A 26,781-nucleotide genomic window follows, 5' to 3' on the forward strand; every position below is an offset into this window, starting at 1 on the left:
TAGCTTATAAATCCGTTTTGGGCTACAGATAAGCTTCCACCAGTGCCTTTCACCACCCATAAGACACTCAGTGTCTCTGATGAGAGTTAAAGGCTCTTCTCTGCTGTCAGATCATCTGGGGGAGAGTCCCCCAGAACGGCTGAGTACTAAAAGAGGACAGTCATAGCATGCTGCCCACAGCAGGAGCCACTCACTTCTCAATGCGTCCTTGCTCAGCCAAACAACACTGAGTTGGGCTTTATTTCCTGTTTATGCCCACAGCAGAACTGAAGAAAACCCAGGGCCACTCTGCCCAGCATCCCATCTCCGCCCATACCTTTTGCTTTGCAGAGTTGCCCTGAAAACAGAGCAGTGTGCAGCAGAGTACACTGGAAACAGCACTGCCTTGCCAGTAACAGGTCCTCAAAGCCTTCTGCCCAGACCACGGACTTATTTGCCTGCTCCTAAGACACTACAAGGTCTGAAGGTGAGGAAAAGAGTGATGCTATGGGGTCCACCTCTGAAAGGAGCTACCCAAACCCAGGCACAGGTCAGGTCAAGTCAAGTCACGCAAATTTCTCTATGCGGTTTTGGCTGCTACTGGAGCTGCTCAGCAGTGCAGGGGGACAAGGCAAAAGACTTGCTTGCCTTTCCTTTGCAAAGGCACAAGTCACTGCACCTGCATTGCTTCTGCCCTGCAACGTAGCACCAAGAAGGTGCTGCTGCTCTCCCAGTGACTGGCACGAAGAAAGCAAACTGGCTGTCCTCTGCAGTTGATATAAAGCTTTCCACAAACACCAGCTAATGGGAATTCCTCAGTGGTGTCCCTGGGAGCTTCAATATTGGATGTCAAGGCAGCCTTTTGTCTTCTCAGCAGGCAGTTGGACCTGATGTGTTTAACCCTTTCCAGCCTGAACCAGAGGGCACAGGACTGAGTGTGGCAGGGTCTCAGAGTGGGCTGGGAGTCCTGTTCCACGTCTCTGCTGTGCTTGGCTGCTCCATGCCCTGGTCTCAGCTGCACAACACCCTCTGCTCCTGCAAATTCAGTGCACCTAAAGCCTCATTTTATTGGCAAGGAGCCTCGGAGGATGGCAATCCAGGAGGACTGAATGTCTCACAGCTCGGAGCTGGCAGGCACACAGGGCATGCTAAAGGGTTTTGTTTGTGCCCAGTGAGAGCAGCTGTAGGCAGGAGTGGGTGAGCAGAGAAGTTACAAAAAGAGAAATAAGGAAACAAAAGGCGCGTTGGGGCAGAGGGGGCATGTTTGCATGGGGGAGGGCAGGAATTTCTTTTCTTTGCCCGAAAGTCTAAAGTGCTTTTCTTTAGTGCCTATGTCGCTGCATGGGGCCTTGGTCAATAACATTCCTCCCTCACCCTGCGGAAGGAGACGGGCCAAGCAAGACGCAGTTGAATGAAATTCCTCTCACCTCACCCCGTAAACATCCCGAGAGTCTGGCCCCATTATGGCTGGGTACAAAAGTCTGGGTCCGAGGCTGAACAAAAGGATGGGGAAGAAAGTGCAGGTTGCCAGGGCAACGCTGTCCAGGCCGCCTGGTTTTATCAGCAAGGGGCCTGGGTTTTCTGCCTGAGTTACAGGAATCTGAGGCAATTTATTTCCACCACAAGACAGAGGCTTTAGAGAGAGCAGGGTGGTGAGGCTCCAGCTTCGCCTTTGGTGTTCGCAGCAGGGCAGGTGAGTTGGTCGCAACTGACACAGTCTCCAGGGAAGCCACATACCCAGACAGCCGGCAGCATCCTGGGAGATGCAGGGAGCAAAGCTATGCCCAGGGGCTCTCCTGCAAAGGTTAACACAGAGTGGTAACCCTCCAGTGGGTCCATCCCACCTGCCCATTACAGGACATGGGCTCTGTCCCAGCCTCTGCTACAACACAAAGAGCCCACTCACGCCTCTGTTCTCTGAGTCTGTTCGTCTCTCTTCACTGAGGATGGATTTATCCCCTTCTCCCTGCTCAGGGATCCCAGTGCCCCAGAAGGTTGAATTAAATTTGGGAAAGCTGGTTTTCAGTAGCCTGATGGAGAGGGTTTTTTCAATTTAATCAGAACATACTTTGTTATTTTCCTTCCAGGTGAAGGCTGCAGACTCCCAGGTCTAGCATTGTCCCCACTAGAAATGATCTGGTCCATCCCCAGATTGCATTAAAGTTGCCTCTGACAGGCCTGGGTTGACTAGGAACATCTGCGACCCAATGCGTGAGAGTCAGAAGAAGCAGGACTGCCAGGTCCTCTTGGCATGGCATTTAGCAAAGTGAATGTAAGACTTTAAATCTGTCTGAGCCCCTAATTGAGGACTAGATCTGGGATGTGTTTGCCTCACATTGACAAGAAAGAGTTTAGCTATGGGAAATCCAGTTCTAACTGGACCTATGTACACCTCTACCAGTTTTGGTGACAAGAGAGATGGTACTCTAGAGACCTAGAAGCAGTAAAGATAACATGGCAAGCTGAACTGAGATAAATCTTGTAAAGGATACTATGACAGGGGAAAGTACTATTCAGGCATCAGTTCAACACAGTAGGTCTATTGATCAACAAGGATGTTTATGATGCGGCCCCGAACCAATCTGAAGGAGACGACAGTGCTGGGTGTAGGGTCAACATGCGAGATAGAGGATGACAGTATAAAGGCAGCATGGTATAATATAAAACACCAATCAGATGCGCTGATGCACGGCAGCCAGGACAAGCACATATTTGTGGTTTCCAAACAAAATAATGCGACAAACTGCTGGTCTAGTGGCAAGGTTTCCAGAGGCAAAACCTAAACCTCTTGCAGAAGAGGAAGAACCACACTGAAGATTGTGAACATAATACCCATTCTTCCTTTGTTGTTTGTGGGCTTGGGAAGTTTGCAGGATGGGTCAGTAGCATGCAAAGACCTGGAACAAAACTTGCAGACCAGCATGGTTAAACGGCTGGAGGAAAACCAGCTCAGCATGCCGTGGAAAGCATTCAACCGAGTCAGCCTGCTCATCTCAATTTATCTAGACAAATTTCTAGACACATGTAGCAAGCTGTGCTCAATGGAGTAACAGGGAAATTACTAATTAAACTGAAGGTGATGGGATTGGTGGAAGAAATAGAAGTTGGGGGCAGAAGCTGTACCTCTGGACAGAGGCAGTAGCAGGCTGGACAGAGTTCACCACTGGAGTTTCTCTGGAATCAATCCTGTGATCGATCTTGTTTATTCTCTCCATGAATGATGTTGTCATAAGAAGTGGAAGCGCTTAGGTTAAGCCAGCTGATGACGCAGAACAAGGAGGCATTGTGAATGCAGAAGAGATGGGAGATCAAACAGAAAGCAGCAGACAACCTTGAGCATGGAGACAGAGGAATGAGTTGAAATTCACCAGCACGAAATGCAAGACTAATCACAGGGTTGGGGATTTTTTTATGCTAGACAGGCAGTGTGTCAGTTGGACATGACTGAGGAGGAGGTGAACTTGGTTGTAGCAGTCATGGGTGATTATAAACCACCAATGAGCTAAAGGCACAAAAAAGGCGAACGAGACCCAAGGGGTTTGGGATATTTCCACGAAGTAGAAGATTATTAATAGTGTTTGCACAGTACTGACAAGACCTTGTCTAGCATTGGCTAGAAGTCCTGGGCAGGTAGGCTGAATTCACGCCAGAAGCAATGCAGAAAAATTCTCTGAGTGTGATCAGAGAATAGAGATTCTATTTCACAAGTAAAACAAAGGCTGGAAGGAGTTATCTTCTCCCTTGGTTTATTAAACAGGGTGGTGAAAATAGCACATAGGAGGAAGAAAAGCTGTATAAAATAATGGGTGATGTTGGCACAAGAATGAGTGATACCCAAGCACACCAGAAAAACTCAGTAATTAGAAAGCAAGGATCTTGACAACCCCAAAGACCCTGTGTTCCTGTGTCTCCATCCCACCTGAAGACAACTGCGCTCTTGCCTTCCAAAGGATTTCTTTTGCAGAGCGACAGCTTGCGCCCTGCTCCTTTCCCCTGCCCACCTTCGTGTCTGGAAACCGATCCCCACTTCAACTTTAAAGGGGGAAAAAGAAAAGGAAAGCCAGTAGACTGGGCCTTTTGTACAGCAAAGCAGATTAGGGGCCTCCCAGGGACTTGCAGCTTGTGTTCAGAAGAGGGAAGGGCTGGGAGTCAGGAGGAGGGAGGGAGGCAAACAGAGAGGGGAGGCTCCACTGTCATCTGTGGCAGGTGAAACTCAGACCTGCCTTTGGTCTGCTCAGCAAACCCTTTTTGTCCACCTTCCTTTCTTCCTCCCCTACCCTGTTTGTCACTGTGGATCAGCATACTGGGGACTAGGATCTTTTCAGTTCCAGCCCTGGATTTAATTCCTGAGACGTGTGTCATGTTCCCCCACTCCCATTCTGAATCAGGAAAGCATTTACCCAGACAAAAGCCAAATCCCCCTCCTATGGGTAATCAGGAAGAGGGTCCCTGCAGCGGTCTCTGCTCCGACGACAAAAGGTTCCTTGGGTACAGACAAGCAGGTTAGTGCCGCCATGGATTATGGAAACAGCTGTGGACAGCAGGGATTAGCCACCACCTGTGTGACGAAGGCTATGTGTCTCCAGTCCCAGGGCCAGGTAGACACAAGCCAGCAGCTTTGTGCTACCTTTCTGCCCAAGCTTGACCCTAGAGGTGTTTTTATTTTCAACTCACCCCCCTCCATGCAAAGTGCCTAGACTAAGATGAGCCAGACTTGCCTAGACCCAGGTTTGGACAATCTCAGCCTCTTTTCATTTGAAATGACTGATACCCTCTTTGGTTCTGGGCTGTAGGAAATGACCAGTGAGCACATGAAGGCAGTATGATAGCTGGGTACGGTGCTAGCACAGAACCCAGGCTCAGAGCTGCTCCTCATGCAGTAGCTTGGTTAAGCAGCTCCTTCTACACTGGTGTGCACTTCATTTTCCAGGTGACTGCCGTGGGGCTTTCAGAAAGACTCCTGTCCTGAAGGGAAGCTGCTACACCTTTCTAAGTGCTCTGTAACATCCCACCTGAGGTGTGTCCATGTAGGGTTCCAGAAATCCCATCCCTTTAGCCCTTCTGGGCTGCAGTTTTGTCCTCAGTAAAACAGCCACAGCACAGACCTGTCCTCAGGCAGGGGAGCTGCTAAGCTAAAATCATTAACAGTTTCAGAACATTCAGCTATTTTAGTGAACTCAATTGAAAAGCTTTTTAGGAGACTAATAATCTTACCTCCCTAGCAGAGATTGAATAATGTGCAGTAAATCCTGCCTAAGGCTTCATGCACTGACCAACACAATGGAAACAGAGCAGAGCAAGACTTTCTGCTAACCATTCAATGTCTGTCCTGAGCGTGGGATGAACAGGGGTCCTCTGGAAAATAACTCAACTGTGTAATTAACATTAAAATTAAAAAAATAGGTGTCATAAAAAAAAAATTTAGGTCTGTGTAAATGACTTTGAAATAGCATTTCTCATGCTGCAACCAGATTGGTCTTTGGGTAATTTGCATGCATGTTTTGTTCTGTAATAGGCACCTATACTGTTCCTTTTTGCCAAAAAGGTTTTTATTTTGCCAAATTTGAGTATATTTCACAGGGACAGCAAGAGCTAGGAAGAACAAGAGCTTCTTGTTGAACCAGGTCCAGGGTCCATCCACAGCATCCTGTTAGGAGCACAAGGGCCAAAGACAGAACTGGAGACAAGGCTACACATGGGTCTTAAGTCCATCCAGAAGGAAGGGCCAGAGACAGGACTGGAGATGGGTACACCTATAACGCAGCTCAGGCAAGAAAAGGGAGTCCAGGTCTGAGTTTAAATGGTGCTCCTGGGGCAGAGCATGAGCAGGGACAGCCTAGGCGAGACTGGTCAGTACCACTAAAGCCCTCAGGCCCTGACAATATGAGCTTCACGGCCTCACTGGAAGCAATAGAAATACCTTAAACAAAACCCAACAGGTAGATCCTGCTCATGCCTCTACTAATAACCACTTGAATTACCCCTGGTGCCCTCTTGTGTATCGCTTGCATCTTGGGAAGTGGGGAACTGGAGCTGGGAATCAGAGTGTTCCCAAGGGACACAGCAAACACACCAGGCATGCCCAACATGAAATGGGATCTAACAGAGGGAAAGTGGAGGGGGATCCATTATTCATGAAGGCAACAGTAGTACAACACAGCCTCCACAGACCCATGCAGTGTTGGATAAGGTTACTGCAGAAACAAGGGTTGGTAATGGTATGCCAAAGCTCTACTGCTTGGGTGCAGAAAGCAGAGAGGCATTAAGTCCTGTCCTTCCCTTCCCATAACACTGTCCTAAGGTATATGACAGCAGAAATAAGCTTCTTTGGAAGCTCTGCTTATAGTCCCTGATAAAGACTTGGAAAGTTAGAAGCCCATTCAGCACAGGAAGAGGGAGAATCAAGAGAGATGGCAAAGTGAGATCAGGGTAGCAGAGAAGCAAAGGAGATGTGAATGCAAATCACATGGCTACAGGGTTCTGGTTAGCCAGAGGATGGGCCAAAGCCCAGAGGATGGGGTCCAAGAGCTTTAGCACAGGCTCCTGGACAGCTGTATCAGAGCTTCCTGTCTCCCTGTGCGTGTTACCTGCTCCCCTTCTCCACCTCTCACCGAGGCTGATACTGATTTCCTCAATAGGGAAACCTATCAGGGCTTGGCACTTGTCTCAGATTACAGCATGTGTTTGCTCTGGCACTGCTGCATCTCACAAAACAATGATTTCTATTACATCTCCTAGACAGGCTCCTTTTTGGTGTTTTTTTTTCCCCTTGTTTGCTGCTTTCCCTCTTTCTTCCCCTTGTAACCAGAGACACTAGTTCCTGTCAGCCAGGCTGGCTGTAGGATACCTCTTACATCTGGATGGTGAGCAGATAGAGATGCAATGCTGACTGTTACAATACAGAAAATACATCTCAGCAGCTGTCCCAGAGAATTAAACATACCTGGTTGTTTAGGCAGAAGACCAAGCTCTGAGTTTGCACCCCTTGGCTTAGGAACATCCTGAGAGCATGCCAGAGTATTTACAACAAAGAGGAAAAGCCAGTAGCTCATAAGAACATAGAAGTTAAACAGAGCTACATTGATTTGTAGAGCAAGGGCTGCAGCCTTTATAGCTTGTTTCCCCTCAGTGGCATCACCTGCACTTCCTTTACCAGGACTACTTAAACTGTGCATGAGGAGCTAGTTTCAGCCTCTTTCAGGCAGTAAATGGTATCTGTTGTGTGTATATCTGTAGCTGCTAGAATGTGTGAGCTTGATTGAGTCTGTGAAATGAGGAGAGGTATTACTTCCTGGGTACTTGGTAGTGAGTGTGTGTATATATGTATACATATAAATAAAACACAGGTGTTGAGTGGAACAAGCATTGAGGCATTCTGCTCAAACTGGTATGTTCCTGCTTACCTTTTGGGTCTGATATGTAGGGGAGAGGCAATGAGGAGAGGATTGTATACTGAAACAATAATTGGATGTTGAATGTGAATATGGACTATCTTCTAGGTGGAAAAATCCACCACTCAGTTCCATGCATTTGTTTTGTCTTGAACAGAATCAAACCTGGAATCCTGCAGGCAATAGAAAATGAAGGATTTCTTACTCTGGGCAGCTCATGCAAGCAGAAATGTGTGCAGGCATGTGAAATGAAGATGATCTCTCAACTGAGCAGGTGAGGAGGCAGCAGCAGTTGTAAACTTGTGCTACTGGTGTGGTGGCCCTGAGACTGCAGCACATTTTTAGGGGCTGCTTTGATGGACTAGAGTACAGGCTGGATTAGACCCCCTTGTGCAGAAAGAGGTCTCACTCAGCTGAGGAGGGCTTTGTGGGATCAAACTGTGCTGGTACTGCAGGAGATGCTTATATTGAACCAGTATATGTCATTGCTGTGCTGTGCCTGGAGCGATGTATGGCTCAAGCACACTGGCTTGGATCTTGTCCCAGGTACAGCGTTGAGGCTGCCAGGCACTTAGCGCTCACCTGGAATGTGTTGCAAGATATATTTAGAAAACTTTTTTATTACTGTTTTTAATTACACTCAGCTTTTCTGATACTCCTGCTGGTGGTCGGCCACATGGCTTTGCAAAAAAACAAAAGCCACTATCCAGCAGTGTGTGGGCCCTGTGTCTGCCTGTGAGCCAGGTCCCATCTGGCTGTAATTACTAGCTTCACATCAGCAGAAGAGTGTAATATTTAAACACAAATGTTTAATGTTTGCATAGCAAACCTCAGGATGGAAAGCCCTTGATAATCAGCCTGCAGGAGAGGAGGTGGGTCTGCTGCAGGTGAGCACTGAGGTTTATGGGTTGTAGCAAGATTTGTGGATTTTCCTGGGGTTAGAAGGAAGAGCAACACTGAGCCCAGGAGGCCTTCATGGCTCATTCCAGGCAGAAGCTCCACACAGCCTTGTAATCCTCATTTCTTGCTTATATAGAGAGGAGCTGTAGGCAGAGGCACTCCAACCGCAGGCTACAAGCCATGCAGAATGGTACTTGCAAGATGATAGAAGAGTTACTGAAATCAGCTCGGGCTCCTTGCTGAGAGCAGTAGCCACCAGGGTCGATAACAATGTCTGGTAGATCTCAGCAGTTCAGTGTCCAGCTATCCCCAGAGGAGTGCAGGCTCTGGCATGTTCCTCGAGTACCCAAGCTCCCAGAAACACAGACAGTGTGTTGCATTAGCCCCTAAAAAGTAAGATTGAGAGCACAGCAAGTATGAGCTGTGACAGGGTGGACCTTATCTCTGCCAGAGAAGGTGGCTGGTGGTGAGCCCCAGCCATTTCAAGGGGCCTTCCCCTGCCTGTAGGGGACCTGATCTTTTGGGTATGAAACTTTGCCTCCTCAATATTCCCTTTTGATCTTTTGGGGAAGGAAATAAGTAGCTAGTACTTCACACTCATCCACGTGGGATGGCAAGTAAGAGAACAGCTTTATCTGCTCCCAGGCACCTCTGGAAGGTGACAGACGTGTGCTGTCTGCAGCATCCTCATTTCAGCATTAAGGTCCAAGGACAACCTGGCACACACCCAAGCCAGACGACAGTCTCGTTGCTGCTGGTCCAGGTGCCACCTTCTGTAGGGTAAACAGCACCCTGGATTTGCTTTCCTGATAGGGAAGAAAAGGCATGCCTGGAGATAGCTTTCATGCATGATGCCATCGTGTGGCTAGTGGCTGTCTTTTCCTGAGCTTGTCCACAACCTGTCACAACTTGCCGTTTCCTATCAGCAGGAGGCTAGAGCAGATGTAGGATAACAAAAGCCTCCTCACTGTCCCAGGGGGTTTGGGAGCCTCTTCTCTGCTGCCTGTGCACCCAAGGTGAGCCAGCCCTGCTGTCGTCATTGCCTCTGAGATTGCTCATCTCGGCAAAGTTTAGAGCTGCATCCTGACAGACCAAAATAAATCAATCAATAAATAAATCGTCCGTCTCATCTGCTGGATTCTGCGGTTTATTTCCTCAGCACTGATGAAAAATAGTTGGATGCTTAGTAGCTTCATGAGACTAATTATGATAAACGGCCCCATCGCTGCTAATATCCGGCCGTTAATTCCCAGATGGAGCTGCAGAAAATGTCAGGAATGGAAATGTCAGCTCTCTAAAAGGACCTGGCAGGTATTGAAGTGGGGACTGGAGCATCAGCAGAGGAGGGAGTAGGGGGAGAGCTGGGAATTAGCAGGATGACGATACACATTTGAAGCTATAATTCTTCTGACTTGATTGTCCAGATTCTCTCGGTTGTCTATGCTACAACCATGGCTCCCTTTAGATTTTGCCTGCTCTGAGCTCTGCTCCCAGCAAAGAGACAAAAGATTCGGTAATCATTAAATGGGAGACATTTCCTTTGGGGAGAGGAAGCTCAACTGTAAGTTTTGGGAATCTCCTTCCTGCTGAGATCCCCAGGAATGTTGCTCTGCTTTGCAGGACAGACACATCAGTAATTCCCTTTACACTGAGTGTGGGGGGGGCAGGCTGACTTGCAACAAAAGGCCACACCCAAACTCAGCTCTTATTTTCTGGGTTTCACATTTGTATTCACATTCATATTTACATTGCTACAATAATCAGCTGCATACAAAGATCAGATGGAAAACAGCAAAAAACCACTTTGGGTTTTTTGCTTTCAACAGATAGTTTTTAATGGTTTCTCTGTGTTTGAGAGGGCTCTTTATCAGGAATAGTCACTGCTAAGTGAGAAGGTACTTCAAGAGTAGATGAACCAGCCAGACAAATGATACGAATGCCCAGATATTGATGGTGCTGTGTTACTGATGGCAGGAAGTCAGGCTGGCACCTGGTGCAATAAATCAGCTCATGAACAAATGTCAAGAAGGTATGTTTTGAAGCTGTTCTAAATCCAAAAATGTTGAGTTGTCCTCTTATCTGGAAAGATGTTGCTCTGATACATTCACATACTTGAACCTCTGCTTCTGATAGTGTACGCTTTTCTAAGGCCTGGCACAAAGATATGCTTTGGTTTTGTTGCTTTGTTCAGCTCACCAGCTCAGACACTGCTCTGTACAGCTTCTGAAATGGTGGTGTTCAGATGAGGATCTAACCCAGCTTTTGGCATACGCTTTCTAGTGGGGAAAAAATGGGAACAGGCTGAGGATTCCTTGATCAAATGCCAGTTGGTTGAAAGAAAGGCTTTTTGCAGGAATCTGTTACTGTTTGCCAACAAAAGGCAGGTTTTTATTTATTTATCTCAAAACTAGATTACTTTGATGCCTACCTGCTGAGAGGACATAAAACATTGAGCCTGATGGGTCCGCTCCGTATGACAGATTGAACCAGAGCTCCCTATACCCCCCAGCAAGTGCCCTTATGGAAGGGAGCCAAGATGTTGCTGTCTTTCTCATGAAAAGCTTGATGTTCATCTGGAAACTTCAGGGAAAATTTCCAGCCTTTCTAAGAACAGGCAAGTAATTTCTCCCGATCCTATGAAAAAAACCCCAAATATGTCCCCCTGAACTCCCTGAAGCATGCAGAATTAATCAGCTGAGGACCTTGATTCCCTATATGTTGTCTGGGAATGCCTGAGTTGCAAGACTGCGAGTAGATCTTCAGAAATGTTTTGCAGTTCTTTTAGGATTGTTTTCACCAGGGTTGGGTGATAAATTTCCTGGAAGAGAGCAGGCTCTATCTATAGCCTCCTGAGTGTTTTGCATGCTTAAAGAGTGTTTATATGTGAATCTGCAATTTTGGAAGGGTGCCAAGAAATGTCATCCTCCCCAGTGCAGACTGGGGGTATATTGGCTTCCTTGTGAGGCTGGCCCTGGTACTCTTACCTGGACTCATGTCCCAGCTGTCAACAGCCCCCTCTCAGCAAGAGCAAGGCTACAGCAACCTACACATATGCTCCTGAGTACCACTGGTTAGACTGATAGCACCATCTTCATGTTTTCACCTAGGAAGATGGGGAAGTGCCTGTACCATATTTGCTGGGAGGGCTCCAGAGCTCAAAGCCTCCTGTCAGCATGTCACCTCAGGCTGAATGAAATCTGGCTATTTATCTGCCTGGGGCTTCTGAGGAATTTAAGGGTCTAACCCCAGGGGATTTGGGAGCATCTCTGCCACTAACCCCTTTCTAAAATCAAGGTCCCTCTAAATTATATAGGCTCTTCCTGGAAAAATCTCCCAGCTCACTGATGGATGACAGGTTCTTTCTACCTGCAGCCATATGGAGAAGATGCCAGAGTTGCATTTGAGACCGTTCTGACCAATTCAGCTGAACCAGTTGTGTAAGAAATGCCTACTGCCAGCTTCTCTGGCCACCACTGCTGAGATCTCCTCATTGAGGCTTGCTTAGCTTTTCCAACACCACCACTCCCTGCCTGCTCAGGATTGGCCCTGGTAATCCTCACTATTGTCTTCCTGCTTCTGGACAGCCCCATGCTTTCTGCATACCTTCCTCAGAGAAGCAACCTCTGCCTGCAAATTCCTTGGGGAAGCCTTCTGGCTGGGTTGATGTAGTGATCCCAAATGTGAAAGAATGCACCCTGGGGAGATGATTTGCTGTGGCACAGTGGTGGAGACAAGAAAGAAAGCTCATCAACAAAAATGTCACTATCTGGGTCAGTCTCCTTTGTCTTTGAGGCTGCAGTGAAAACCGTGTTTGGAAAGGACAGAGTTTGCTGCTGGCTGGTACGAACTGCTCTTCCAGTCCCAGCCTGACTGAGTTCAAAGTAAGAGCCTTGCATTGAGTGCGCTCTTGAAAGTAGCAGGAATATAAGGTGAATCTGGCTTGATATATCCTTCTCAGAATCAAACTGCCTCTTCAGAAGGGAGCAGGCAGCATAAAGCCAGACCTTGTCCTGACTCTCCCTGCATTATGACTTTCTCGTGGGTTTGCATTTTGAGGTTCAAGTCTAAGGAGTTTCTGTCAAATGTACTGTTAGCATTGTCAACATGTGGTGTTTTACTCTAGATTAATGCTGTATCTTGTGTGTGGGAACACATGTAGGTGTGGAGACAGAAATCTAGGGCCTTATTCTCCAGTGGCCTTGTGCTTGGAGGATCATTTGCACCTTCAGCAAAATATGTGTGGGGTGGGTATGGAAATACTGCTAAATCTGAAGGGGCCTGCCACCCACATTGGGTAGGTGCAAGTGATGAAACAAAACAACCCGTGCATCATCTCTGAGGTCCACAAAGTTGAGATTTTTGATATTTTATTATTCCTTCCGTAACTAGAGTAAGGCTGTTCTCTGTAGAAGTGAGTTTTGGTGTGATTAACTGCCCTGGCAATGGTGTTTTCTGAGCTATTGGTTTGGGATAGATGTATGAGAGGTAAAGGAGTGAAAGTGGACGGCAGGAAAGGTGGCTCCAACAGCTCATGGACAGTAAAAGAGAGACGCCGGGCTCTTCAGCCAGGAAAGAGCCTCAGAGACAGAATGAACCATTAGCATGTTTCACATATTTCTCAGTGCCAGCTCACATCCTAACACCTATTGAAAATGTTTTGATTCTCATGTTTGGTAAGTGGGTGAGATGAGAGCACTCTCCCTCACTGTGGGTCCAGACTCTGCTAACCCCTGTGCATGCTTTCACTACACCAGTGATCTGGTTGGCTGGCTGGGCACCATCGTTTAAGAAGAAAATTAACTCTATCCCAGCTGAAACAGTGGGGAGCTCTGCTTTCCTTCTCCCAAAACAGCCTTGCAGTAAGGAAAAATCCCGTGTTAAGTCACTGATCAGCCTGTTTCAGCAGGGACTTGGGAATCTCTTCTTGGAGAAATGGTTTGGGGTTGGTTTTGGGGTTTTTTGGGTTTTTTTTTTTTTGGGGGGGTGGGGTTGTTTTGTTTTGGTTTGGTTTTTTTGGTGGGGGGAACTAAGCATCTCCTGTAATTACAGGCAGATGTGTGGTCTTGAAAGAGCCCACAGCTGAAAAGGAGCAGGAAGGAGAGCTGTCAGAAGAAAGACCTTTCATGTTGGTCCTGCTGGGGACAGGATCTCAGCTCAGATTGATATGAGGAGAAAGCACAGAGATGCTCAGCTGTGCCAACTGCCACTTGGAACCTGCTTTTTGCAAGTGATTAGGTCTCACACTCCCCTGCCTGGCCATCCTGGGCTAAAGGAGCACCCATTGAAGCAGGACATAGTGTCAGTGCACCCTGCTGCAACCCCTGGGGGTGAGTTTCTGGGGAACCAGAAAGCCCTTTTGAAGGCAGGTCAGGATATCAGTCAGTCGTGGCAGCACACGGTTGGAGAGCAGAGCAGGGTGGCTCTCACACCTGTCTGCTTTCTGTTCTGGCCTGGCGGGTTTGTGAAGGCCCAGCCAGTTGAAACCGCTCAGCTTTCATCTCCTGACTCGCTGAAGCATTTTGTGTTGAACTTTGAAAGCCTGGCCAAAAATGAAGCACAACTAACCGCAGGGACAGCAAGACCTGCTGCAGGGGAGATGGAGCTGGCGTGAAACAGATGGGTATTTTTCCCATGCACAGGGCAAAGGGGCTTCACCATCACTTCCTCCTGGCCAGAGCATCTGGCATACGACTCAAAGGAACTTCAGTGAGAGCTGTTATTATACCAAACCTAATTAAGGCAAGCCAGCATGCACTCCTTTCTAAAGTAAAGCAGTGAGGCCAGCAGTATGACAGAGAACCTACACTTGGGAGTTTCTCCAGCAGCTGCTGCTTTGAGCAGGGCCAGGGGCAGTCCAGCATGGGATGCTAAACCTGCAGAGACCTCCCTCCTGCACAGGGCTAGGCTGGAGAACACCTTGGCAAGAGCTGAGCATTGCCGTGAGGGAGCTTTCTTATTAGGAGAATTTGTGTTTCTTCCTTCAGGTTCTGCCTGCCACAGCCTCCACCTCCCTCTGCCCAAACCTCACATCCCCTTGCTTGCACATTTTTGGATGGTACAAATGCCTCTACCACCCTTGACTCCCAGCCCCTTTGCACCCAGTGCCAACCAGGCAGGGGAATGAGCCAGTACTCATTGCCTGGGCTCTGCTGCCTCCTCATGGCATGCCCCCCTACCCTGGTGCCACCCTGCCTGACCCTCTGGCCCTGTGCAAGGCCATGTCCCTTGGGCCAGTTTTGTGCCCAGGAAGCCCTGTGGAGCTCTGCTCGTCCAGCCCTGCTCTCTAGGAGTTGTACCTCTCTCAGTGCAGAGCTGTGCAGCAGCAAGACTTTCTCTCAGCTCTCTGCTTACTGGAACAGGGCTGACAGGCATGGGGGAGTCAAAGAGGCTATGGAGAAGCTCCTGCCTATGGCTCCCCTCCTACAGGAGCCTCCACCCTGGTCTGCTTCATTCTTTCCTCTTCCTCCTCTGCCTGTTGCTCTCCCTCACACTCAATCTCTGAACTTTTACAGGGCTTTTATGTTGGATTTGTTTGTTTGGTGTGTGGTTGGTTGGTGTTTTGTTTGGTGGTTTTTTGGGTTGGGTTTGGGTTTTTTTTTTTTTGGGTTGGGTTTGTTGGGGGTTTTTTTGTTTTGTAGGGTTTTTTTGGTGGGGTTTTTTTTTTTGTTGTTGTTTTTTGGGGTTTTGTGTGGTGGTTTTTTTTTTTGGGTTTTTTTTTGGGGGAGGGGAATTTTTCTCTGTAAATCCTTTCCCCTCCCCCAAAACAATCCAAACCTGTTCTTCACCGTCCCTACAGGGCTGGCACTTAATGTCCCTTCCCCACCATCCTCTTTGTGGGGCACCATCCTGTCAGGGCCTTCCCAACAGGATTCTGTGCCACCTTTCCTTCTGTAGGGCATGATGTGTTCTTCAAGGTAATAGTACATGGTGGTAAGTCACCCATCCCCACCTGACATAACCTCCTAGGTGTGACTGCTCAAGACTTTCATAGGTACATACACTTGCTCATAGACAAGGCATTGTGTAGTTCTACATCCTGAAACCTGCCTGACTACAATGGTTTTGGGGATGGTATAAAGGAGGGATCTGCTGGACCTTCCTGGACAGCCACTGGTGGGGTTGGTGGCCAGCTGGCATGGAAGGTGGCACCAGAGCAGCCCAGCCCCTTGCCTCCCTTGCACAGGGGATGTCTCCAGAGGTGCTTGGTGGTGGGGTGGCCGAGCCCCCGCACCCTGCGGGTGGCTGCCCTGGAAGGCGAGGACTGATGGCGGCTCTGTGGTGGCAGTGGCCCCACAGCAGTGGCCTCTGTTGGTAGCTCTGTGGGGCCCCGTGGTGATGGCGGTGTCTCGGTGATGCCTCAGCGGTGGTTCTGAAGTAGCGGCCAGGGCTCTGAGGCGGCACACTCTTTGTGGTGTCCCTGTGCTGGCAGCTCTGTGGTGGCGGTAGCGGGAGCCCTGTGGCGACCTCACGGTGGCCACACCCGCCCCGCCCGGGGCGTGGTGCTGCCCGGCCCGCGCTGCCGGCACCTCCCTCGGACCAGCCGAGCCGCCCCCTCCAGCGGCATAGTTGGGCCCGCCCCTTCCTCCGTTAGCAACGAGGCCGGCGTCGGGCGCTGGCAGTTGGGGCGCAGCGGGCCGGCCGGTGCGTACCGCCCGCCGGGGAGGGACGAGCCGGGCCGCGCTGGGGTCCCGCTGACAAGCCGCCGATCCCGCCCGGGCAGCTCCGCCAGCCCCCGGTCGGGAGTGGTTCTGGGGCTTCGGGCTCTGAGGGGTGTGGACGGGGGCCTCGCCGCGGTGGAGGGCAGGCGGCGTGGGGGGATGCGGGGTGGGCGGTTGGGCGGGCACGCTGCTGTGGGTGACGAGGTGCGAGTCCCCCTCGTGCTTTACGAGACGGTGGAAATGGGCAGGGTTTGGATTCCTCAGACCGTGAGAAGTGGGGCGCGGGTGCCTTGTGCTATCCCATCTCCACAGTTAGCATGTGGCTGCCTTTGGGTTGCACCCCTATAGCGGCAGAGGCTGTTGTGCTTCATAAAGGAAACAAACGTTGTTGGAGTCACGGTCTAAATACTTTGTGTGGTGTCTTGTAACACCCGCTATGGCTATAACCTCAAAATGTGTGGTGTATCCTTGCCATTAAGGAGCTCTGTGTAACAAACAGCACCACTTGCCATCAGTCTTGCTGTTCCCCCCCCGTGTCCTCAGGTTCTAGTGGAGGTTGTGTGGTGCTTTCCCATGGAGAAAGGAATGCATTTAAAAACCCAGAGGAAAATCAATTTTGGAACCACACAGATTCTTGAAGGGAATGGGCTGCTATAAAACTCGAAATTACTTTCAACTCCCTTTTTAAAGTAGAAAAGATTTGAAGTACAGGATAATGTTTAAAGCACTTTGTGAAGAGCACATCACCTTGTCTGAGCTTATATGGCTTAAATTGTAGGAAGAACGAGCTTCTGCGTGTTGATGCCCAGGTAGTGCAGTAGTTGGGTTTCTGGCTATCTGCAGATAAATAATTTCAGATAAATGACTACTAGATTTCAATCTGCAGTTTTGTTTAGGGGGCAGATTATTTTTAAAGTACTTTTTTTTTATTGCAATTTTAGCCCTTTTGAACCTTTTTGAAAGAAAAGAGCCCATTTTGTTAGCTTTGGATCAAAGAATTGAAGTACAGGCAACAGATCAAAAAGCTCATAGCAGACATTGAGCAAGACGTGTGGGAGTTTGACTTCTTGGATATGTAAAGCCTGAATTTACCAAGAAATTGTAATTATAGTTTTGCCACGATGACACACAGATGCTGTAGCTAATGTTGTGTCAGCAGTGCCATTACAATGTGCTTTCATTTTGAGTAGTTCAATTTAGTGTAGTACAACGTACCTGGTATATCTAGGAAACATGCTTTTCAGGTGTGAGAGAGCATGTCTGAACTGCTGGAAAGATATGTGTTTCAGCAGTCACGAAGAGATCTTCAAAGCTTATTATCGCTAAAACTGAGATGGCTGGTGCCAGGCAGATGTTGAAGAGGGGGGAGATGCTTCCACGTGCACAGGGGCAGCAGAGAGCAAAGAGTTATTGAGGTGGGCAGAGGATCTGCTTTCAGGGAGACATCTTGTCTTCTTGCAATGAGCTGAACTCCTTTTTCCCCACCTTTAAACCTCAACTTGTCAAAGGGGAGCTCCTGCCCTGAGGAAAGTGCTCTGAATAGGAAGGGATTGAAGGCTGCAAACATGGTTTAAACTTAAACAATGGAAGTTCAGGTTAGATCTAAGATAGAAGTTCTTTCCTGTGAGGGTGGTGGGGCACTGGAATAGGCTGCCCAAAGAAGTGGTGAATGCTCCATCCCTGTCAGTGTTCAAGGCCAGGTTGGACAGAGCCTTGACATGGTCTAGTGTGAGGTGTCCCTGCCCATGGCAGGGGTTGGAACTAGATGATCTTAAGGTCCTTTCCAACCCTAACCATTCTATGTTTCTGTGGCATGCAGCCAGCCTCCTGCCCGGAGTGTGACACTAACAGGGCACGGGGCAGTTTCTCTGCTTTTCTTCAGGCAGTGAAGTAATCCTCAAGCATGAGCTGCTCCACGCTGTCAGCTGTTGCTCTAGTAGAGCTGGCTGAAAGCTGCTGTTGTGTGTTCACTGCAAGATGGAGAAGAGTGAATTGCTGTGCAGTAAACTCCTTGGCTCAGTAGCTACGCTGAATAAAAGAGAGAGGGTCTCTCTTCTCATCATTTAAACCAACCTGGAGGCTGTTCCTGAGAGCTGGATGGGAGCACCTAACCACCCACCTGGCACCGGAGCTTCTCACTGTGCTCTGGGAAACCTCCTTGCTGGAAGCCCTGGCCACAGCCCAGCAGCTGGCGTGGCAGGAGAGTAGGATTCCCTTTGTGTTTAGCAGTTCTTCCATCTCTAGATCAGCTTTAGCATGCTCAGACAAGCTGCTTTACTCGTCTGTCTGGGGAATTGCTAGGAAAAGTTGGGAGGCCTGTTTTCTTCCTTTATTTTAGGTGGTGTGTGTCAAATTTTTTTGCAGTTACAAACACCAGACCTTCCCTCTGTGCAGCTGGGAGATTGTGACAGATGGAAGTTTTTGAGCTGGACACTGAGTAGGGGTTTGTTTTATTTTGAGATAAGTGCTCAGGAAGGACTTTATGGAGGTGTGAGTGAGCACACAGGGAGCAGAGCATTGAAGAATTAGGCCTGCTGTGGGCAGGCTGGGTACACACTTCCCCCATCACAGGAACTCGGCCGTCAGTAGCAGCCACGATATTTTGGTTCTAGGCAGAGATTGCCAGTGCTGCTAAATTGGGAGTGGGCTCAATCACTCACCCTACTAAAGGTTCAGATGAACTTTGAGTCCTGGAGGTAGCTTTTTTTGAGTTGGATGGATTTAGAATTCTGGTCCAGGAGGTAAAAGTACAGTTGGTCCCATTGCCACCTCAGCCCTGCTCCCAGGAAGAGGATGCTCAGGTGACATATCAGGAGAGTCACCGCAGGGTCATTCTGCCTTGCTGCTGTTCTCTGTGCCAGTGCAGCAGGCACATAAGAGTCCAGCAGTGATTCATCAGGAATCCTTGGATCTTGGCTGATACCAATCAGTCCTGCTGGGCTGCTAAAATAGATATGGCCAGAGCATAAAATAGCTAATAAAAACAAAATCCTCCATGGAAAATTCATTCTTCAGGGTATAAGGTTCCAGTTGCCATGCCAAAGAGAAGCTGAGAGGAGAATGAGTTGAGATTTTCTAGTTTGAAGGAGGGGAGGGGGTAGTATTGATCTTGTCTCCCAGGTCTCTCCAGTCTGTTCGTTTACTCCGTTTCACTTAAAGGATTCGCATCATGGTGACTGTGATTTATTATCTGATTTCTTTTTTGATTCAACCTTTCAAAATTGTGTGCTGGCTTGAACCTGCAGCAATAAACCAGCACAGTTATTCCCTCTTATCTTCAGCATGCATGTAATGCTTTCTCTGCTGTGTGTACCTGATTCATTCTTGCAGACAGGCAACAAGGTGAAATTGAGAAAGAATTGCCCTCTCTGATCAAGAGTATAGGACAGGCAGAGTTTTCACTCCATTCAGAAGCAGAGCAGAGAGGGCATGGCGGGAAGGGACACTGTGGTAGTGTCTCTGCTTCAGGATGAGAATCCAGACAGGTACTGTGCCAGCTGTAGCCTGCAAGACCAGGCAAGGTCCCTCTAGTGCTTTGCTGTGGCAAGCTGGAAGACTCCCACATGGCAGCCTGCTGCAGGGGGTTGACCTCCAGAAGTAAGTGAGGCAGATATGTGGGTCCCAGCAAGGGTGGAGGGCACAAACTGTTAGGTAGGGCTGGATGAGGAGCCTGGGTCTAGCCCTGAGCAGGAATTGATGAATAAACTGTGTCACACCTGGAGTAGCCTTGAGAGACCCCAAGGAGAGCTTTGACTCATAATTTATAGCACTAAGCTAGGCAGGTATGTGTACATCGTTATCAGCGCGTGTGTGTGGAGGCTGGAGGGGCTTGTGGCACTTGAGCTGTACTAATTACTTACAGTAGTCATCTCTCTGTTTAGACAAGCCTAAAATCAGGGGTGGCACTATTGTTGTGCCACAAGTCCGAGGGCTGCTCTTAATTAGTTTCTCTCAGCACATGAAGGCTTTTCTAAAATCAAGCCATAGAGCTGTGGTGTTTGCCTGGACTTGCTTCTCCCATGGTGGAAGAGCTGAGATCACTAGCAAAAATATCCCCTGCAGGAGGAGAGAGGGGACTTTCTGGCTGTATTTTAATATTCGTTGGGCGATGCTTAAACATCTCTCCTGAATTATTTAAATGAAAGCATCAGACTTTAAACCTGGGAGTAGCTGTGTTGGTATCTAGGCTGTAGCCTACTCCCACTGGAGTCAAGTGTGACAAGGTTGTTAAGGGATTTGGGTACAGCAAAAGCATTTCTCTTGTAGTCCCAGTTTACTCAGATTCTCCTGGCAGCCTTTTGAATGCTGCAACAGATCCAGGAAGCCCCTGCTGCTTCAGGAAAGTAGCTTTTCATGTGTATGCTGCTGGTTTTCCCCATCCAAAATCCATCTGGAATAGCAAAACACTCTCCCCAGGGTTAGTGAATCATTGAGTCAGTGACGTGAGACCAATGGACCCTGGGTTATGGAGGCAAAGCTTGGTATTGAAGCAGGGGATCAAACTTACCTTGTTACCCACTCATCTTAGCAAGTCAACAATCCCCAGTGTGGTGGGAGGGTGTGGAGGAATGCCAAAGTTAGTGTTTAACAGGCTTTTAATGTTTTCCGCTCTAGCAAGCCCAGGGTTGCATCACAGCATTGTTCTCTGAAGAAGATGGATAAAGCAAAGAAGGATTTGATGAATTCTCTGGGTGGAAGCCCAAGGCCTCCCAATACCAACAGTGAGGCTTCATGCCTTGACTGCAGTCCAGGAACAAGTTTGTTGCTTTCTGATAGCTGCAAACAAGGGCCAAGAAAATACTTAGCGTTTAGACAAAAGATGTTTTCCGCTGATGTCCTCACTCCAGGAGCCTCCAACATCTCAAGGGTAAGTGCAAAAAGCAATTCTTTTTCTACCGCTGTCCTTCTAAAGTGGAAAGACCTATGGCACACCTGGTATAGAGAAATACAGCTTTCACTCCAGGTCCTAGCCCTTCATTTTCATCAGAGGCCTTTGTGCAAGACCTTGACTCTTACAAAGTGAAGCCATAAGGCTCTTCCTGATGATAGTTGTGCTGCCTTCCTCAGTGGTCCGTGCTATTGCTGTCATGATGTTGCCCAGGTTTAGGATGCCAGCATGGTAGGGCAGGCATGTGGTTGTGGCTGCAGATGATATTTGGAAGTAAAACCCTAATGACTGCCTGCCCCCAATCCACATCTTAAGCTGACATCAGGCTGTGCTCTGCTGACAAATCCCCTGCCTCTCTGTGCATTGGGCTGAAGTTTCAGCTATTTGTGTCTCTTTGAGCCTTTTTTGACCATTACTCACAGTCTCAATTATCCCTAAAGCTCTGGTAAAGTCAATTTTACAGTCTCACTTTCTCTCTGGACCTCTCTAACCCACCTTCCCACTGTGCTTTGTTATCTCTGACACTTGCCTCACATGCTGCATTTCAGGATATTTGTGCTGGCCCCCAAATGTACCACGCTTTGCTAAAAGAGGCGGACCTCGAGCAGCACACCCCTAAAGGTAAATATACTGAGAAGAAACGTGATGTGGCAGGAAATGGGGCCATAACTCTTAAGATTGGTCATGGTGAACATGCTGGGAACTAGGCTGATGACTCTAAGTTAGTGCTCTGCTTTCCTTCTCCTCTCAGTGCGCAGGAATGGTACTTAGCTGCTTGAATGTCTGTGAAAAGTGAAATTAGAGGTGGAGCAAAGTGATCTGACTGGGTGGTAAAGCCATGCTTGCTTTTCTTCTGCATATACGCACTTCCCCCAGGGTTCAGGGTGGACCAGGTTGCTGCCTATGGGAGTTATGGTCTTATGGGCTGTATGCCAGGAGAGCACTCAATTTCTATGTGGTGTTATTGCATATGGAGCCATCAGTGCCCCTTTCCTGTTAAATTGGGACCTGCATGTGAGAGCTATATTCAGAGTCTAGATGCCCACAGCCAAAGTCATGGTACTCTCTTGTTTATTCATTCTGCTTCCAATTGCACCCTAGAACAGGTTGTTCTCCCTAGATGCAAGGGGTCTTTGTGTATACAGAGTTGCTGGTCCCATCTGCTTACAAGAGTTTGTATCATGGATGCTCAAATATAGGAAAAGAAAGGTTTGCCAGCACTCGCCTGGCCCCTAAAACTCTCTTGGGGATATGGATCATAGACTGGCAGCAGGTGGGGAGAAAGAATACGTGTGAGAGGATTTTAATCTTAGAGAAAGACGGTAACTATATATACCACCTTCCTGTGCATGGAAGTGACATTTGTTTTCATGAGTGAGGACAAATGACTGCATCCTCGAGTGAATCTTGACAAGCTAGACTCATCTCTAACAAGTGGAGACAGATCTCTATTTATGATCTGCTGCTCCTTCAAGGGGGAAGAAGCTATCAAGCTGAAATGTAAATGCAAATGAAACACTAAGTATTGACATAAATAGTTGATAGTGCACAAAGGGCCATAATGGATGGGGCCATGGATTCTGCAACAGTGAGGTGACAAAATTGGAACAGCTGTGCTGCCTGACAACAAATATTAATCAGGGTCATTCTGCGAAGACCCTAAGCAAGAGATATGCATGAGGATAAGGACCTGCATTTTAGGGATTCCTTGGCCTTACTGTAAATGGTGCATGTCGGGATGGACAATGCAAATGTTTGGGTCATATTTGTAGCAGGATAGGCACCCTTCCTAAGAGAGATGAGTAGAGAGGAGCCAGTTCAGAGGCCATTTCCTTTACTCCCTAAGCAGACAATGTACAGCTACAAGGTTTGAGTCAGGGACCATTTAGAAGGGTAAGGGAATGACCTCTTAGAGGACCCTTTCTGTACCTGATCATCCTGAAATGTCTGGCTTCAGCATTATTGGCTGATCTGCACAACTGCTTTGAAATCAAGGCATTGCATCGTGCAAGCAGAAGCACATGGAGCAAGGTGAAGGATTGGCTCCAAAGCTTGACCTCCAAAAAACCTACTTACAAGCCAAAACCTTAAGTTTATCCTTGGTAGAGTCTGAAAGTTCATCAAATGGAAAGCTCTCCACTAAAATCTATTTTTAGGTCAATGCTTAGCTCTGTCGAGGGAATAGCGCTTTTTAAAGCTTGCATGCAATTACTTAATTTAGGTTAAGCTTCAAATTCCCAGTTTGCTGCTGTTCTATTATTTGCAGCTTGTTTAGCAATATGAACTGTTTGGTTTATTTATGGGGTAAATGACATGGTTTAATTTCAGCCAACTTTGGAAATGTATACTTTCTGCTTAGTCCAAATTTCCATTGAAAACATTTGGCCAAATCGTGAGATTGGTGGCTGTTCAACTCAGTTTTTTCTCACACCACTGCAGATGTGAGTGGGAGGTTTGCTTGAGCAGAAACTGAGGAGAGGTTTGTCCCAAGTAAGGTGTGAACAGGGACTTCAGCACCTAAAGATGACCTGAGCCGCTTGTTCTCTTCTGCAGCATTCCTTTACCACCATTTTGTTCGAGTTCCTCCCAGCTATGACTGGTCTCGGGGCCCCTCAGGGCACATGGGGAATCCCACCCTTGTGGGAGGGAGGGAAGCTGTGCACTAGAGACCGTAACTTGCCCACGATCTTGTAGAGAGTCTGTAGCAAAGCTGGGGACAGAACAGAGCTCCTTAGAGCCGGGTCAGTGCCCTAACTCCTAAGAAGGTGCATCACAGTAATTCTCAGTGGAGGCTTCTTCTATGCCATCATTTTGATACTAGAAAACCATAAGGACATGTTGTAGAAGGAAAAAAAGGTCTTCCTTTCTGTTTCCCTTTTGATATCTGCTTGATATCTGTCATAAACTTAGTGAAATGGCTTCTGCAGACAACCCAGGAGACAGCACAGTTCTCCTGTGTGTGTGAATGTAAAGCAGAGTGATGTCTAGTGGTTTCAAATGTGTGTTTTTCTGTCTCTTAGTCACAACCTTCAGGATGCCTGAGGACCTTGAAAGTGTGCTGGATAAGCAAGTGATGGGACCAACCACTGAGAACCTCACCAAGTCAGATTTCCCAGTACAATCGTTTAACCCCAAAGTTCAGGTTCCTTACCAAGTGCTTCCAGGGCAGTGCCCTCGGAGGGTTGAAATAGAGAGGTAGGTAACCAGAAAGTGGCTAGAGACATCATTATGGAATGGACATAGCAAATTAGGGTGTTCATTTCTGCTTTCAAGACTTGACATGTCAAAAATCTTTAGGAAGATACTATCCTGTAAGGCAGTGGTCTCCAAAGTGGGGGATGTGCATTGCACAGGGTGCACGAGACAATTCATTGGGTTGCAGGAAGAAAATACATTTAAAAAGAGTGTGTATTTCGTCTTTTCCTCACAGTTTTTAATTTCTGTTTTGGTGTATGCTCTAGAATGTAAATATTAGCATAATATGTTAGTGCATATATGTATATGTAATTTATAGATTGGACTAGGTGATCATTGTAGGTATTTATTCTATAAATGAATGTAGAAATAGACAGGTATGCAGCTCTGTGCTCAAAAACTTCTTTACTGATAGGGGTACATGATCCAAAAGTGGAGTTTGTAGCATGGGAGCCCTTCTTGGTGCATTAAGTGGTTATTTCCCCATCCGATTCAAAACAGGAGGAGACGGCTATATCTCACCTTTGATATTGCACAGCTTTTAGCCAGCAAGGGGATAGACTCCAATCAGCTCATGCCAAGGCACTATGATCCTGACAATATGCCAACAATTAAGGATAAGAAAGATCTTCTCTTTCCCATCTATCTCCCGTTAAAGGTAAGAACTAATAGTTCTTGAGGGTGCTCCTCACTGTCATTTGTGTGTCCAAAGAAAAAGTGTTGTTTCATGTTTCCTTCTGAATGCAGTACTCAGCAGTATTATTGCATGAGATCTCTCCAAGTGGCGAGGGTCTTTCCTAGGGTCTGTGATCCCTACGAAGGGGCTAGAGGTACAAATATTGTTGTTTGGGAGAAGATTGATTAAAGATGAGTACAGCTTTTGCACTGGGACTGTTTTCCATTTTTGTAGCCCATTTAGGACCTGTGTGTTAATTTTCCTCTCAGGAAATTTCGTATGGGGTATTTTCTTCTCTCTGAAGTAAGACTTAATTTCACTCGTGTCCTGGCTTTTTAGATATTTGACAATGAGGACTATGACTGTCGAACTCCAGAGGAGTGGATCTCACTAGGACTGGAGCCAGGATCTCATGATAGAAAGCCAGTACCTGGAAAAGCACTTCTACCTACAGATGATGTTTTTGGGCATGGTAAAGCTTGAATGACTTACTGCTCAAGTGAGATAATGTTAACAGTTACAGGCCTGTTCAGAGAAGGGAGCACATAGATTCTGATGAAAGTAGCTCTGAATAGGAGAAAGCAATACCTCATCTTGACCAGGCTCAGGCAGTCAGAGCAAGAGACCAGGGGTCTCGCCAACTCTCAGTCCTGCCCAGGACTGACTGCTTCCATATTTTTAGAAATAGCCTCTGCCTTTTGCCCTCCTGTTTCTGTGCCTGGAAGTCAGTACAGTCAAAATTTCACTTTATTGATATGTAGGTCTCGTCATAAATTTGGTTGACTTGCACACAGTGTGTTCTGCCTGGATTTCACTGCAAGTGCAGGATCAGAAGTCAAGTTCAGACCACAGTGAAAATCCAAGTAGTATATCTGAGGCAAATTAAGTGATGTGGACATTGTTTTCCTGTCACTCAGAGCTTTCCCAGTGAGAAGGCATCACTAGGTACAGCTGTACTAATGTCCAGTTATGGCTGCAGCTGATACCAACACATCTGCTGTAGCTTTAAAGCGTAGGAACTGGCATGCATACTGCTTGCAGCTCTGGAGCAACCGCCAGAGGCAGGGCTGTCTGCAAAACCTAAGCATAAAACAGAAGCTGTGTGGAATCTCAGGCAGCCAGCGTGCGATGGCTGAGTCCTGCTTTCAGATGTAGTCAGACCCCCTGGGCCCTGAGGAAGGTGAGACCGCTGGCATCTCTATAGTGCCAGTGCTGTTGCAAATTCCTGTAGTTCAGACCAGTGGTTAACAGCATCCCTTCTCAACCTCAATGTAACACTATCCTGACCTGTATCTATATTGATATAAACATATATCTGTCTGGTTAGCACCTCCCAGCTTTTAAGAAGATCTGAATATTTAAGAATTAAATGCCCTGGGAATGACCTGGAGAAATAATAAATTGGAGGAGAACATACAGGGTTTTACACCCACTCCTAGTTAGAAGAATGAGAACTTGTGGAGGGTGACACAGGGCTAGAGCTACCCATGGGAAAGGAAAATGGGATCCCCACAGAGCCCACGTGGGTAGTGAGGGGTCCTGGATCAAGGGGTGAAGGAATTGGGAAGTAGAGAGGTCCCCAAGTATGGGCTGAAAGAGGTAGGGGCACACAGGTCCCAAATATGAGACTATAGCTGGAAAGAGTGCCTGAAGCAGGAGGTGGGAAGATGGTCCACAGGGAACCCACAGAGGTAAGAGGAGGAAAGCGAAGGGCTCTTGTGTCTTGCAAACAGTTGGCAATGCTAAGCTGTAAGATCTAAGTTCATTATTTACTTGATCACAGCAAAAATCACAAGAGATTGACCGAAATTCAAACTAGTAAATGTAGGGTCACCACTCTGATCAGGAAGGTCCTTTTGCTGTAGCCTCCAGGAGAATGGACTAACCCTGTTTTAATCCTTCATTCTCTCAGAGGACCCTAAAAACCCGAAATTAATCTACCAGTGGATTGATGTTGGTGTTCTGGATTATGACAAGGAGACAAAGCTCTACTTGGTCCATAAAACAGATAATGGGATGGTGCGGAATGAAGAAGGGAGACCCATCCTCAATGGAGGAATAACTCCAGAAGGTGTGTTTCGAGTAGGGCCTTTT

The 26,781-nt window shown here is 47.6% G+C and overlaps 1 protein-coding gene across 1 annotated transcript in view; it reads left to right on the top strand.

The window, feature by feature from the left end:
- The first annotated feature begins 20,461 nt into the window (after window positions 1-20,461).
- DNAH1 (dynein axonemal heavy chain 1) overlaps window positions 20,462-26,781 on the top strand; it is a 67,582-nt gene continuing 61,262 nt past the window's right edge. Inside the window, exons 1-7 of the mRNA XM_030500468.1 lie at window positions 20,462-20,656; window positions 20,753-20,795; window positions 21,365-21,437; window positions 23,837-24,011; window positions 24,513-24,669; window positions 25,027-25,159; window positions 26,600-26,758. Coding sequence (XP_030356328.1) covers window positions 20,583-20,656; window positions 20,753-20,795; window positions 21,365-21,437; window positions 23,837-24,011; window positions 24,513-24,669; window positions 25,027-25,159; window positions 26,600-26,758 — 814 coding nt within the window. The 5' untranslated portion in view covers window positions 20,462-20,582. The remainder of the gene's footprint in view (window positions 20,657-20,752; window positions 20,796-21,364; window positions 21,438-23,836; window positions 24,012-24,512; window positions 24,670-25,026; window positions 25,160-26,599; window positions 26,759-26,781) is intronic.

This window comes from Strigops habroptila, chromosome 11, assembly GCF_004027225.2.
Source record: "Strigops habroptila isolate Jane chromosome 11, bStrHab1.2.pri, whole genome shotgun sequence".
Lineage (NCBI taxonomy): Eukaryota > Metazoa > Chordata > Aves > Psittaciformes > Psittacidae > Strigops > Strigops habroptila.